Raw genomic sequence first — 16,618 nt, forward strand, 5'->3', positions numbered from 1 at the left:
AGTCTTGCCTGTAAACAATGCACTTACTGATTTTTATAGAATTTTTCTGATCATCCCAAAGCATAGGTTTTTATTTGCTAATAAACTATCATCCTTTGAAAATATAATTAACCAAGTCTTGTTTCTCTCCCTTATCTACCTGAAGATTTATTATATATATAATTAACCAAGTCTTGTTTCTCTCCCTTATCTACCTGAGGATTTATTATATATATAATTAACCAAGTCTTGTTTCTCTCCCTTATCTACCTGAAGATTTATTATATATATAATTAACCAAGTCTTGTTTCTCTCCCTTATCTACCTGAAGATTTATTATATATATAATTAACCAAGTCTTGTTTCTCTCCCTTATCTACCTGAGGATTTATTATATATATAATTAACCAAGTCTTGTTTCTCTCCCTTATCTACCTGAGGATTTATTATTACAGGCTTGTGTATACATCACATGCTGTGAGGTCAGTAAAGGGTAGAAACAACTGTGAAAAAAAAGCTGGAGGCAAAGTTTAAATGCCATTATAAGCTAGAAATTTTTTTATAGTTTCTTTAAATGTGCTTTTCGTTCCTGAAAATGTTCTTGTGTTAAATTATATATACATGTTTGAAATTTATGAGAATTTTTTATTATATGACAAGGCTCTAGATAAGCCTTTTTAGGTTTAGATAGTGGTAGCAATTGGCAAACTATTGGTAGCTTACTGTAACTCGTATAATTATTTATTGAATATAATTAAGTTTATCATATTCAAGCAATTCCCATAAGTATATTAGATATAAATTGAACAATTTAGTTTGACCAACAACATTATTAGGAAAATAATGTTACATAGCCTGACCTGACACAATTTTGAAAAGTCAGGTCTTAGGTCAGTGATAAATCTTTTACAATTTATTTAGTGTTTTTTTTGCAATTTATAGCTGCAAGTGGTGGCTACTGCAATTAGAAAACTAGTTTCAAAAGAAATATGTTAATGAAAATCAAGTTGAAACTGACTGAATATATAAAATGGAACTTCTTGATCAACAACAAAAAAAGTTGAAATTCTAAGATGGAAGGAAGTATTTTGAATGTTTTTTTTAAAGAAGTGACAACAACGTTTTGGAAATTTCAGGACATAAAAATTGCAGAAAAATTAAATAAAAAGTTATATGGGTTTCTTTTTAAGCCTGAACTAGATACTTAATAAATTTGTCTTAAGTTTCATGTGTAATTTGGTTAATTATGTTAGTTACAAGAAGGAAAAAAACAACAAAGGATTTTAGTGACATATCCCAGTCCAGAAAGTCCACAAGCATTCTGTCCTTGTTGTTAATTACTTGAATTGTAATATTCATTAAATATAAATGAGTGGTGAAATAAGTGCACAGTATAAATGAAAAGGATGGAGATGAACTATGTCTAAAATAGTACACTTTTGTAAAATGCATTGGGCACATAAAATTGTATAAAAAAAGTAAAGCATTGGCTGTAAGACATCACAATATAAACATTTCTTTTCATGATTAAATACAGCTGACTAACTCACCCAACTCTGACTTTGTAGTTTCTTTTTTTTATTGAATGTTTGGATTAAGCAGTAGTAATTTTCTGCCAAACAATGAGAACACTTTTTTCCATATTTAAGAGTATTCAAGTTCCTTAGGCAAGATAAAAAGTCACTTGAGTCTACTTATTAAAGCAGAATATGGCATACACCATAGGATTATTAATACTACTGGGTGATTCTCATTTTATTGTTTATTTAAGAGAGATTAGCCAAAACTTGAGTCTGTTTTCCTAATACACTGATAGCTACAAGAGTTATAACTGTACTCATGATTATGATATGATTATTACTTCATTTTTAAATCAGATATTGTTTTTATTAATTTTGTTCAAGAAAAAATTGCTTGGAAGATTGTAAAAGTTTAACTTATGTAAAAGGTTTTGTATATATATATGTTGTCCTATGAGCTAACTAATGACCAGATGAGGTTCTGTAGATGATTTGGGATACTTAACTTCAGATGGTGATAATATGGTGGTGTACAAGTTTGGAAGAAATATATGTGCACTTTTTTTCTGAACTAACTTGGTAAATTATTTTCATTTTACAGGACCTTCTGTTGTACAGTGGGAAGACAGAGAAGCAACAGATGGATTAGGTTTATTTTGTTCTATTTGTTTTCAGTATTTTAACAAAAAGAAAGGTTTAAAACAGCACTTGACAATGCATAATAAAAACAAACACAAGTGTAACATATGTAATAAAGAGTTTAAATGGCAAACCAGTCTATTCAGACACATGAGAGTTGATCATAAGTAATAGATAAATTACATCTATATCACCTTGAACCACTTCTGTTGTTTTTGTACACTTAAAACTATGTAGAAACCAAGAAAATCCATACAATTTTGATTAAGCTTGATTTAATGATGTAGTAGTAATATATATATATAATGTTGACTGTTAGGAAAACATTATCTACAAAGATTATAATTAACTAATTGTTTTTGTTATTAGTAATGAATTATGTGTACTTTATGTTTTCATTTTTGTATTATAAATGTGCTATACTAATTAGATATTGTAATTTAGTGAGAAAAAAAAAAGGTAATTTTTAGAGATTTTCAATTCTTGTAGAATGTTACTGAGAAGATAATTTCATTTTCTTTGCTCTAAGAAGTAAATATTTTATTCTTCCATTTCAAGTGAAATTTTTTTAAAAGTACTTTTAAAACTTATTGTGTGCACTATATATATTGTATTATTGTTCATACAGAGTAATAAATGCTTGTTTTATCGTTTGACTAACTATTTTATATAATTTCTTAACATGGATGTGATTTATTTAATAATTAGTTATCAATGGTAATCCAAAGTCTGATATTTTATCTATAACATAATTAATTAAAGGACCACGTATTTCTGTAATGAGTGATAATACACCAGTGGGAGTTTGTAGAATGTATTTGGTTAAGGGTTGTGTATCGTTTGGTCAGGTCTATGCAATTTGTAAAAGGTTATTTATTAAAGCTGTAAATAAATGTGAGTATAAAAGTGCAGAATATTTGTGTAGTTATTGGTAGAAAGTGTTAAAGGAAAATCAGATTTGATAGTATATAATGCTGAAGCTAGTGAAGTGTCAAGGTGACAAAAGTCGTGGAACATCATACGATGAAAAGTGGTAATTTCAGTGGTGCAATAAAAGTTTTCAGGTGTAGTAGTGCATAATAACATTCCTACTACGCTTCATTATAGACTGCTATCTACCAGGCCTTTTCCTCAATAGCATATTGAATCATAACTCTTTTTAAAGTCTTTGCTTAAAAGAGTATTTGTATCATTGAGGCACGAGATGAACTTGTTCATTGTGTAACACCAAAGTTGATGAAGCTATATCCTTGTTAGGGTGGCACACGATGTTTAGAAATGTACCTTTTAACAGTTTGATGTTTACTCACACTTCATACCTCAATATTTATGATTTAATTTATGCAACTAAATAGAATACATCTAGTTTGTTATAGTAGACTGTTCCTTAGCTTGAATTTGTTGCCTTCAGCTACAGAATAAAGTGTAATCATCACTGATTACAAATGTGGAACAACTTTAACTCTGTAACAAGGAGTATGTATAACCAAATTATCACTGGGGTATAGAATTCCTGTTTCTTAGTTTATAAGTAAAGTGTTTAGGATTATATGAACATGTTAATTGCTAATAACATTAAACTACTATGTTTTTTATGCTATGGTTACAATAAAATCTGTATGCTCAAAAAATATTCACAGTTTTAGCTTTTTTTTATATTCTTAATATAATTCACCTTTTCAAAGATGTGTGTTTTGTTTCAATAATGGTTTTGTTTTACTTACAGGGATGCGTACTCAGTGTTTTCTCTGTGAAAGATGGTTTTCTTCAAACTCCAACATGAGAAGGCATATTCGAGATCAGCATAACAACTTGGCCATCCATAAGTGTCATATCTGTGAGAAAGCATGGTCAAGACGAGATAAACTAAGAAGACACATGCGAGGAGTTCATCAAATCATTAACTGCTGACATAAGTGTATATATAATAGCATTGGTAATACTGGAACTGTTTGCATTGATTGTGGTGCCAATAACAACAAATGCATATAGACACTGAAAGTACGAAGACTTCTTTATCAAATAATGTTCTAGGTTCTGATGAAAGTCATATTTCTCTTTCCCTTGTTATCTCACTGACATGTTATTTTAACCATTTGTGAAAAAGGTTTTGTATTTTTAATGCTTATGTATATATTATTTAGGTAGTATTAGTATAAGATTTACATATAGCAGTTGTTGTTTTTTCCTTCTAATATTCACAGTGGTATTTTTCTACAAAGTACTGAAGTGTGATATTTTTTGTGTTTAAAGCCAAGCTTTCTCTTAGCATCTCATATTCTAAATGGTATTTATACCTTGTATGTATGTAAATACAATTTTGTTCTAGTTACATTTCTATTACTTTGTTATTTAAGAAACCTAATCTTTCAAATGTGATGCTACTTGTTGTTTTTTGTCCTTGTAAACTTTCCCATGCAAGAGTAAGGCTAATAACAAATTAAATCAGTGTTTCATCCTTGCACAGTGTTATAATATTGTGTATTGAATATTGTATTAATATACATAGGCTAGTTTGGGTATAGAGAAAGCTGAAATACCAGTTGCAAAAGTATGCACAATTAGGATCAATATTTAGGGTAACACAGAATAGCAAGGTACACACACTAAAGCTAAAAGCATATAACTTTAGAAGGTTTGACACTATCAGAATTATAACATTTTTTTCATTGACACACACTAAAGCTAAAAGCATATAACTTTAGAAGGTTTGACACTATCAGAATTATGACATTTTTTTCATTGACACACACTAAAGCTAAAAGCATATAACTTTAGAAGGTTTGACACTATCAGAATTATAACATATTTTTTTCACTGACAGAGAAAAACTATATCAGCACAAGGTAAAAGCAAAACATTATCATAAATTTAAAAATGCACTACAAGACATCCACAATATGAAATAACAATTCAGGGTGAAAAAATTTAATAGGAACTTTAACTTTTAACTACTGTTCTGACAGAAAAAATACACAAAGCATTGTATATGCAAAAAATATTTCTAAATGTGCAAACACTCCAACAGATCTATGTAGCTTAAAGGAAAATTATTTAGTTAGTGTGTGAAACATTTCTCAAAACAATAGGTATAAGTATTAGCTTAAAAAACAAGCTTAAAAATGGTAAATATAAGGTTGATTTTAAAAAATGTGAGATTGCTGGTTGACTCTGTGGTAGAGATTTGAATTTCAAAGCTAGTGAGCCTGGTTTGAATGTATGCAATACCACAAAGTATTTCCTGCACTTTAAGCTGTTGGTGCATTACAAAAGTCACAGTCAATCCCTTAGGATGGATGGTGGGTACTGTTGACTGGCTTGCCTTCCCTCTAGTCAGTAGTTCAAAATTATGGATGGTAGCAGATATTAACGGCTTTACGATAAATACAAATAAATAAACATATGGTGTAATACATTTATTGAATGTTTTCATTCGGTTTTTTATTAAGGTAGTATCAAAAACAACTTTTAAAGTTAATGTGTTTTTTCTGACTTAAGTTAGAAGTCTCCTCAAGTTACAACTTTTTATATTCTGTTAAAACTTAAGGTTAGCTAATTAGTTACTTTTAAATTGTAATAGATTTTATTTTTGTCATTGTATCAAAATATAAATTCATTAAAGGTATGGAGGTAACATGCTTTTTTAACATGAAAACATTAGTTTTTTAAGATATATTTCAAATAGTATCTAAATTCATTATAGTGAATAGTAAGCCTTTGGTATGCTTATGTTTTTTTTTGACAAACAAAGAGCATTTATATTTAGAAATTTATTTACTACTTAAATGGTGAATTTTTTTGTGAATTGATATTCTTATACTTGGATTGTGGCTAGTTTTGTTGTAAAACTGTGTAGTTTTATCTATGTTTTTAGCATTTCTAACCTTTAAACACAAAAAAAGGCACAATGTTTTGATTGTTTTAAAAATTAACTATTATAATTTTAAGTTATCAGTATTAAATTGTTTTGAATAAATAACTTTTATTACCTGCATAAATGAAGCATTTTATTTTACAGAGGACATTTACATAAACACATTTTTCTTAAATTGTGATATTTGACTTTAAAATGATGGTTTAGAAATTATTCACATGTAAATTTTCCTCTATTTTTTTAGGTTAGGTGATTTTTCATTACATAGATGTGTTGTTGAATCTTATTAAGTTTAGCAGTTTGGTTTAAATAGAAAAAAAACTGGTAGAAACATATACTTAATTCAATCCTAGTTCTGTTTTCAAAAGAGGTGACAAAAAGACTTCAATAAAGTAAAAATTCATTGATGTTATACCAGTTAAGTTTTGTTTAAAATTTTCTTTGTGTGAATACGTAGAAATTTGATAAAGGTCAAATTTCAAGACTGTTTTGTTTTTCTAAAGAAATTTAAAAATATTTTGGTTTCCAAATCAACAAACAGTTTTCAAAAATCTTTAAAATAACTTATTAGTGATAGCTTATTAAGTTCTAATTTGCAGTTTTATAAATCTGATAGTTACATTAATGTGAAAATAGATTCTTTTGTTTTTCTTTCAATGCCAAGCATTTTGTTTCAGAATCTATGTTTTCTTGATTTGTTGCAGGTGAAAATTGCAATAGTAAATATGCTTGCTCATGTTTTTACTGTTCTTGGTAGAAAACATCCAGTGAGATGATATATCATTGTTTTTATTAACTTTTAATTCTAATGGAATTTCAGTAAATTCAGAGAAAAGGAGTTTGGATCAGACAAAATTAAATAACCAAGAAAGTTTTATGACAATTTTGTTAAGAGTTTGATTACAGAATGACATCTTGCATAGAAAACACTATTGTGATAAACTGATTTCTGACTGAGATGTTAGCTTGTAAATAAGATATATATATATATATATATATAATCGTTTACGCCGTTAACATCGCATGTTGCTTCTGTTATGTAATTTGTAGAAATTACAAGGTTGTGAATAAATTGGGCTTGTGAATGATGTATGTATTCAAAATAGTGTGAAGTAAATGCTTTGATGAAAGAACATTGACAGTTTACATACAGAAAAATCATACTTCAAAATGTGCATTATACTTCATGTGTTCCTTGATTTGGGAGATAGTTTTTAAAGTGATATTCCAGTAACTATATATATATACACACACACACACACACACACACAACATCATGTGCATACAAAATAGATTATGCATTTTTTTGAGAAATATTCAAAAATAATAACATGCATTCTTTTAAGCTTTTGGAAAATAGAGGTGTTCTTAAAGATCTAGCTTGTCACATAATTTTGGGTTACTTAAGATAACAGTTTACTGAACACACAAACAGTTCTCATGTCTTATGTATGAATGCTGTATTACTAAACAATGAAAATTTACTTTATTTGATGTATTTAGAAATACTTAAATTTCAATAAATTAACCATTGAAATGATTTGTTTTCAAAATTATTAATATTTTGTGATGTGAGGTGTGCAAGATTACTTTCACCCAAAGCTGTGGAAGTGTTTATATCCCTTAGTTCTAAGGTATGTTTCTTTTAAAGTGATAAATTAATGCATAATGTTGAGTATGCTATAGCATCAAATTATTAATCCTGAAGTACTAAATGTATTTATTAAGGAGTTGTACTTCTTTCAAGATGACTATGATAACATTTCTTTTTAGTGCTAATTGATAATCATGTATATTAATGAAATCAGATTTTTTTTTCAGACAGTATAATTCCCTATTTCTTACTTAAGTAGATAAAGCATATAATGAGAAATTACAGGTTTTTTAAGTTTTTAATATCTATCATTTTTATATAGAACATAAAGAAGAATTTGTCTTGGAATGTGATATTTGCCACTACAGCATACCATCATACCGAGAATACTCTTTTCATAGACAACTTCATCTTTCTCAGCCTCAAGGTTTTGTTTGTCACTTATGTTACACTGTAATCAGCAGGAAAGATCACTTGTTACGTCACATGAGAACCCGTCATCCTCCAAGTGGAGAGTTCCCAGTTTGTACAATTTGTTCCAGATCATTCCGAGGCAGAAAATCCCTAGCTCGCCATATGCGTGCTCGTCACGTACAGTTATCGGCCAGAGGAGATGGAAAAGCAAACCCAGTAGTGTTGAGTACAACTGAAAAAGTTGAAGATGGTTTCACCGGTGACACCAGTACATTTATTGGACCATTTGAAAATAACTAATGACTAGATGTTGAAAAAAAAAAACTGTGGTTAAGGAGTTTCCTGTTTAAATAGCATCTGGTTGAAAAAATATATTCACCATATATATATATATATATATATATATACACACACACACGTCTGTTGTAAAGTTTTTGTGGTAACTAACTGAAAGATGCAGGTGGTGTTTTAATTCTTAAATAGAAATAATTTAGTATTTAAGGCCTTATCAGGTAACACCTTTGAATATTGAAATATTCACAGTATAGTTTGTTGAATTTTAAATTGATAGCATATAGAGTGATATGAATGTGTATGAAGTATTGTACTTAACATATGATGTAAAGGTAATTTTGGGTATATTGAAAAACTAAAGTTTCTGTGCATTATTAATGTTTTACCATATATACATATAATTCTCATGATTTACTGATTAACTTTTTAAGAATTCATGATACTTTAAAAACAAATAGGATAAAAATATAGATGAATAAAAAACAACAACAAGGCAAATGCTTTCACAAATAACTTCTCTTTCCCTAAAAAATTTATACTTATAAAGTTATACTTGCAAAAAGTCCCTGATTTGTCTAACTTTGAATTGTCCTATAACCACTATTTAAATAAAGGAACAAAGTAAACCAAAAGTGTTATTATGCCTAGTTATGAGAGAAGGCTTTGTTTTATATTTTTAGGCTTTTTATCTTCTATATTTTATCTTGTATGATTTGTATGTGCTTCATTCACTCAACTACACAAAAGATGATTTATTTTTGAAGTACCGTATTTTATATCTTCTATTATCTGGTTGTTAAAGTTGAATTATTTGTATATTCTTTGAGTTTGCAAGAATAAGGCAATATCAATAATTATATCCTTTCTGAAGGTCATAATGAAAATATCAAACTCCATGTCAAAACTTTTATAACCACCCTATCAGTTCACCATGCAACACAGTTCGAAAATGAATATTTCCCATTCTTCTCTGAAAGTTTCTAGTATTTTTTTCCAGTCTTTTAACAATCTGACTCTGTAGAAGTAATTGTGTAGCTAGTATGATATACTGTGAAAGTTTGTAACGAGTTTCTCTGGGATACCAGTGATTATTAGTGGTTTCATACCTGTTGCAGTTAGCATTATTTCTTTAAAGTGAATTTCTCCTGTCTAGTTTATTTTGTCAAACATCAAAATGAAGTTAGTAGTCTTTCACTAGCATATAATTTTTGAGTAAAATTAAATTACCAGAAATCTATCTAGACCTAGCTTTTAGCCTTAATTAAAAAGAATACACTTACTGAAAAAAACAAAGGTCTCACTGAGCTTGAGTTTCTTACAGTTTATTTTTTTGTAAGCTAGGATAATTATTACCTAGTATTTGTAACATCTTGCCTCTGTATGTCATAATGTTTACTTATTTTTAGAGCAGAAGGAAAATAATAGTGTAGTAACTAAGATCACATAAAATTAAAAAGTATTTTTCAATAATTATTTGTATTTCATACATTAATTTTATGAGTCAGTGTATTTTTCTGATTATCTACAGGTAAGAGTAGCCACACATGTAACTAGATGTTCAAACAGGAAAACATTATTGGAGTTAAAGCTAAACATTTGACACTGATTTGGACAAAACAGAGTGAACACATTGTTAAAAATGGTAAAATCATTCAATATTTACAAGTCAAAAATATGGTGGAGTACACAGAGTGCTTTCAGAGATTTTGAACACTGTTTCAGATTGAGAAAGTATGACATTATAAACACAGACATGATTTATTTTTTCATAGTGTAGGTGCTACCCAGTCATTAGTTTCCAAAGTAAAGGTAATAAGACTAACCTCCAGGCATTTGTGAACTTAAACATGGTGGTATTACCAGAGAACCAAAAATCTCCACCAACATTGCAAATGAGAAATGTTTAAACAGATCTAAGGTCGTTACTCAACTTTCCTATGTTAAAAGTTTATAAGCTCTTTCAGATATGTGAACAGTTTTCATAAGATATACATTTTACCTTACTAAGCTGAAAGAGAAGGGAAAATACTGTATTTTCAGATACTAAAACATAAAGGCATTGCTAACAAATGTAAGAAACTGGATATTTTCTAAGTTTCTGTTCCTGTGTTATACAGTAATTATTATTAGAGATCAAACTTATAATTCAGAAAGTGTAAGCTAATTAAAATCATAGTAATGTGAAGTTCTTGATTTGCTAAGCCAAGTGCAAAAAGAACAAACAAAATATTAATAAACCAGTTTATTGTTATGGTTTGAAACATCAAAAACCAGCAAAACAATGGAAGCAATAGGCATAACATTATTGTTGAAAATCACTTCAGACGGATACTATGTTGTAAGAAAAATGTAGCATAATATGCTTTTGATCACTAACATCAAAACAGTTTGTGAATACCAAACTAATTATAATCCGTACTGACTTACTAGATAATCCTCAAAAGTAACAGAAAATGTGAGAAAGAAATAGCTTAATTAGAAATATATTCAACTTTAAACTGTATCAATCTTCTGGCCTGATGTGGCTGTTTGTGTAAATTGTGAATCCAAGGATTTATGGTTTGCAACTAGCTAGTCGTCATTAAAACATGCCCCAAACTTTGTGGTTGTGAGTACTGTTGACTAGCTGTCTTTCCTTTAGGCTGTTAATTCAAAATTAGAGACAGTTACATACAGATAGCCCTTGTGTAGTTTGGCACAAAATTCTGAACAGGATTCAAACTCACGATCTGCAGATTTTGAATCAAGTGCTCTAACCACCAAGCACCCACAGACAAGGGAAATCAATTACACAGATAATAATTACAAAACTGAGGATGTAAAACTCAGGTCAACAACTTAGTTTGAACAAACCAAGAATTGATAGGTAAAATATAAATTGAAGTAAATATTAATGTCATAATAGGAGAAATGAGTAAAATAAAATTATCGAAACAGCAAGCTAGCATTTACAACTCTATCATAGTTAAATAAGTTCTGAAAATTATACATTACACTCAGACAAAAACTACTGTTTAAATTTTAAACATTTATGCAATATTCCAGTTACCATTTATAATTTATATATAGCAATTGTTAATTACAGCCTATACCTGGCTTCATTTTCAGGTTTCCATACAAGCAGACAAATTTCAACTTTTCACTGTCATCCATTAGAGGGCCTCGTTTTTAAACAGTATTTTGTCCCATAGTGGCTCAGCAGTAAATCTGGGGAGTTGTACAAAAAATTGTGTTGTAGAAACAGCACAGATATCCCATTGTATCTTATATGTAACACTGGCACAATGGTGGGCTCTGTCAAAGCAGCCTTTGGTACCTCGGTAATTGTAGCTTTTGCAATCATGAATGTATTATACTGCTCATGTCATGTCGCTCATATTAGTGCTTCTTTAAAAAATTCTGTTTAGGTCATCATTGTTCCATGATTTATTGGCCTTCTGTGATAACTCAGTTACTGGATGCTACTACATGGGTGCACCAGTCTCTTGCTGCCTGACAAAGGTAACAATGTAATTGGGAACTTGAGGAATTTATCATCCATAAATAGACTGTAGTGGTCATCCATTCTCTTGTTATTGGGCGGTCAGACACATTCCAGCTGACTTCAGTAATAAGATAATATGGTCAAGAACTTATCCTTGTATATCAGATTTCATGATTGATAATGCTTTAACAGCCAGGGGTGGTGGACCTAAGAGGCTTGGGGGGGCTAAGCCTCCCAAAATGAACCATCCCTCACAAGCATCATTCTCACCAATTCAAAAATATTACAGTATTTGAGGAAAGAATGATTGAAAGAGGGTTTACAAGAGTCACTGAGGAGAGTTTATTCATTTCGGTACACTAACTGATTCTTTCCAATTGTACAACCTCAAACACATGACAGAATAGCCTACCCAAACAATGGCTTCACTAGCCACCTAGTTAACAGTCTGATTGACCATTACTGAATATTTTTAGAAAATATGTTAATACAGGATTTCAAACAATGAAACAAGTGCTGACCAAGCTTTTCAAATACAAACTCCAAACCAGATTGTTGCTTAGCAACAGCAACTCCCATAATCTAACATATTCCTATGAGATCTATCTTTGTCTGGGTGCTATGGCAAAACTGTGGTTCTAGTAAGAGGGTTAAAAATGGTATGAAACTAATAATAGAGAACCTGTGTCTGAATAAAACTTGGTTAGGGAATCTACAAGAACTGGCCATCACTCCTGATCCTGGGGGCTAATTAGTATAAAGCTGATGTTCAGTAACTTTCCTCTGAATACGTTAGACTCAAAACTGGTTACAGTTGTCTTCTTCTAGCCTAACACAAGTCAGTAATTTGTTTTATCACTTTGTTTAGAGTTAAATTAGAAATATATAAATATTTCTATAATGACAAATTGAAAACATTGGGTGCTGTGAGTGAAAGCAAAATAACAAGTGTTATAAAAAACTAAACACATTCAATATCACCATCAGTAAATCAATGGCCATATCATTTTAAAAAATACCTATGTGTATTAATGGCCATATCATGTTCTCCGATAATGTGGTCCAATCTAATTATAATAATTTCCACCGAAAGTGTGGAGACTCACAAGCTGAACCTACTGTTATATAATGTCAATAAAAACCTAGGGTGCATCATGTTTCCCATTGATGTGGTGTACGCTAAAAGAGGCTAAACTTGACACATGCATATCTTAATATCCTGACCAATTTTCTGTGTTGTTTGTAGGTATTCATGTACGTAATACATCATGTTTAGATACGATCTAGCTATTAATCTATATTAATGTATTATAGCAACATACACAATAAACGTATTTATATACTGTACAACAGCCTGGCAATGACACATACGGTGTTCATAGTTTTGGTCGACTGCTAACACATGTATCGACGCTGTTCAATACTATACTGTTTATTCAGACAACTTTGCTAAATATCCATACACTTTCTGTATGTGTTAACTGGATGCTGCAGGGTTGTAAATGTGCTAATCCTTTTACAAAGGTAAATGTTACATGCTAAAATCTTTTTTTTAAGTTTCAAGGTAACTTATGAATATCTGAATTGACTTCTTCAAAGGTAACCTATTCAAAAGGTGATACAGAAACCTGTACAAACTCACTTGGGATAACAAAATTGTTTGAAAAACCATTGGGTAATATATATGTAATCTAATGACACTAAGGCTTTGACTGTAAAAGTAAGGTATTTTCGTAATTATCATATTTTGGCAGTAGCCTGACAGTAGTTACACAAATAGAAACCAGCTAGCAGTTTTGTAACTTTCACAAATATAAGTGTGAATAAATAGAAAATGTATGTGCTCACTTGTTTTCCTTTGATGTACAATTTTGACTTATTCTAGGAATAATAGTCCTGAACCTAAATTATGTTGATATTTAAACTTCAACTTTTTTTAGTTTCATGGTTGATTGTCTAATATAAATTTCACTATGAAGATCCACTCAGTAGCTTGGAAAAAAGTGCCCAATTCCCTTTTAGCATTTAGATGTTAACAACTGAACACCTACCTCCTTCCAAACTGCTTTGATATAGTGGACTTCAGGTGCCTGTTCCACAAAATTATTATCCAGCTCCACTCTGTAGCTCAGAATATACTGGAATCTATTTCTTGTCGACTTCTAGGTTACCTCAGCCATGTAAGATTGCAACATAGAGTCTCAAAGCCAATCTAATGGCTAATTGGTTTGGTGCAAGCTATATTTATTCAGATATCACTATTATTGCCTCGGCAACCTCATAAACAACTGAATTATTTTTATATCAGCCTATTCTTCTCTGCTGCTTTGTAAACAGCCGGAAAAATACTTTTAGTATCTTGTTCATTATTGGATGGGCCAAGATGACTCAACACAGTACCCTCACTATTCTCAATACCTTCCATTCTGATACCCATTTCTACTAGTAAAGAAGAGGCTTGCCACTGACAAACAGCTGTAATTTTTCAACATATAAAATAGGTTTCACATTTCATCTCATAATTTGATAGACTGAGCTTCCATAGTACAGGATACTGATAAGATCAGCTAAAAGCAAGTTGCTTTCGTGCTACTAGCACACAGCAAAACCATTTTTTACTGTCTTATTATATCTTGATGTATGGCTGATTTAGCCATCTGATGAGCACAAACTCACGTGCATCACCTAGTGCAAACTAAAACCATTTCACGTACTTCTGTGGGCACTAGGACATCTGCACTGGGAAGTAGACAATACATCATATCCCCTACCACCTTAACTTCATGTTTAAACATTAGTTGGGTGAACAACCAGTCAACTGTTTGTTGCTATATATACTAACATACATGCAGATAGCCATCTTGATCAGTTCAGTGAGGATTTAGAAAATTTGCAAACATACATATGACTGTCAGTACAAAATGATAAGACTGAGAAAGATATGCAAATTGTGCATCTTTTTTTACACCTAACTGTTGGTACAATTCTGCAAACAGCTGACTTTGATCCACATGGATTTTACAAGGTGCTCTGAATCATGCTACTCACTGTTGAGCCACCTTATCAGTGATTCACTGCACTGTCAACCAGCAGATAAGCTTCAGCCCATACATTAATTATCATTAGTCTGAAAAATGACCAATAATAACCTGGGCTATTTTTTTTTAAGGAGAATATACAAGTCTCTGTCTGAGTCTTCCCTTGCAAATTCCTAAGGGGGGCACAGAGTTTTGTAGGTTTAGCATGCAACTATGACTACAGGAACATATAAATCATATCTGAAAGTACAAATTTAAAGGATTTTTTTAAAAATTATCACACAAAAAGTATTATTATTATTACTATTAAGTTACATAGTAACAACAATTAACATGAGAAAAGGACATGTACTATATATATACATAAATAAGTTACGAGTGTGGGGCAGTAAAAGGAACAAATAGACATCCATTCCACATTGAAATGTAAAGAGAGGCTGTAAAGTCGAAAGGTTTTGTATTTCACTTTCTTACTTCTCAGCTTGGAAGTAACCTCTTATATAAACAAATAATTTTGTATTTGAACAATTTCGTACAAACAGGCAAAAGTCTTCTCACTCCAGACATAAAAAATCTAATCCTTTTGTTTGGGTACTAGCTGTTGGTTGTCCCAAAACACTGCATCTTGCTGTTTACTGGCAAAAATTTCAAATCTGTAAATTAGGAAACAAGGTAGTTGCACTTCAAACAACCGATTGTTTTGCCCCATTTTATAAGTGGAGCCCAGTTGATAGATGATGCTGACTAGTCATCCTTGTATCTGTTTAACATTTCAACCCCCCCCCCCTCAGACTTATCTAATTAAACTTCCCTTGTACTTATTGTTTAATTTTTGTGTATTTGTTATTTTTGCTGCTAGCTAAAACATATTTGTTTAATTGAGCATAAAATAACCATTTCTACTGTTTACGTACCACAAGTGCAATGTCTAAAAATTTAGTTTTGATTAGAAGCATTCAATCACTAAGGTGGCAATACCCCTCTATTTCTTAATCGGGGTGTAGAAATGCATTAGATATGGTAAACTGGAAGCCCTAGTTATAATATTTGTAAACAAATATATGGGAATATAACCTGTAGTTATGGCTATATTCCATGTTAAAGCAAACGTGACTGTTGATTGAATGGCTGAGATATTGCGAGATATTTTTTCACACATTTTTCAGCTTGTTAGTTTCAAGTTTTGGACATTAACTAGTTTGTCAAAAACATGGATAGATGGGTGTTGCGTATTGGCAAAAAACGATCTCATGTTTTTTTCCAGTGATGACTCGGAAGTAAACATACAGAAGAAATCATTAAATGGTGACGCTTTATGCTGTCACTAAGTAACATCTACAAACAAGTAACATGCTACAGTTGTTCCTCATTATTAACAACTTTGAAAGTGTTATCAAATTTTAAATAGTTCTCATGGTACTTTATTTTTTGGTGTGGTGTTAAATTTACTGACAGCATAAAGCAAAAGTGCAGCTGTCCACTTGTTTGTGGTGAAAACCTCATCCACAAGAGAGAAAATGGCTTCCCCTGTAGCTCTCCTCTTTAGAGAGTGGCTAAACAGAAATTCTTTGTAACAGTTTTGTACAAATATCAGAAGCCGAGTTAAATTTGCAACATCTGTGGTTTCATAAAGTTGTTTGGTGAATTTCTGACTGTCCTGGATGTGAGTTTTATCATTTGCATTTTTATGTCAGCGGAGCTTCCATCTATACGTCTTGCGAAAGTGTCAAGTTATAAAGGGATAAACTTGAAGACCTCATCATGCCTATCTCACAGATTTTT

General features: G+C 30.7%; 1 protein-coding gene across 1 annotated transcript in view; it reads left to right on the forward strand.

The window, feature by feature from the left end:
- LOC111087534 (histone-lysine N-methyltransferase PRDM9-like) overlaps positions 1 to 9,784 on the forward strand; it is a 35,616-nt gene extending 25,832 nt beyond the window's left edge. The window contains exon 2 of the mRNA XM_022394476.1: positions 7,929 to 9,784. Within this exon, the coding sequence (XP_022250184.1) occupies positions 7,929 to 8,320 (392 nt within the window). The 3' untranslated portion in view covers positions 8,321 to 9,784. The remainder of the gene's footprint in view (positions 1 to 7,928) is intronic.
- The last annotated feature ends 6,834 nt before the right edge of the window (positions 9,785 to 16,618 follow it).

The sequence above is a fragment of the Limulus polyphemus genome, unplaced genomic scaffold (assembly GCF_000517525.1).
Source record: "Limulus polyphemus unplaced genomic scaffold, Limulus_polyphemus-2.1.2 Scaffold2268, whole genome shotgun sequence".
NCBI lineage: Eukaryota > Metazoa > Arthropoda > Merostomata > Xiphosura > Limulidae > Limulus > Limulus polyphemus.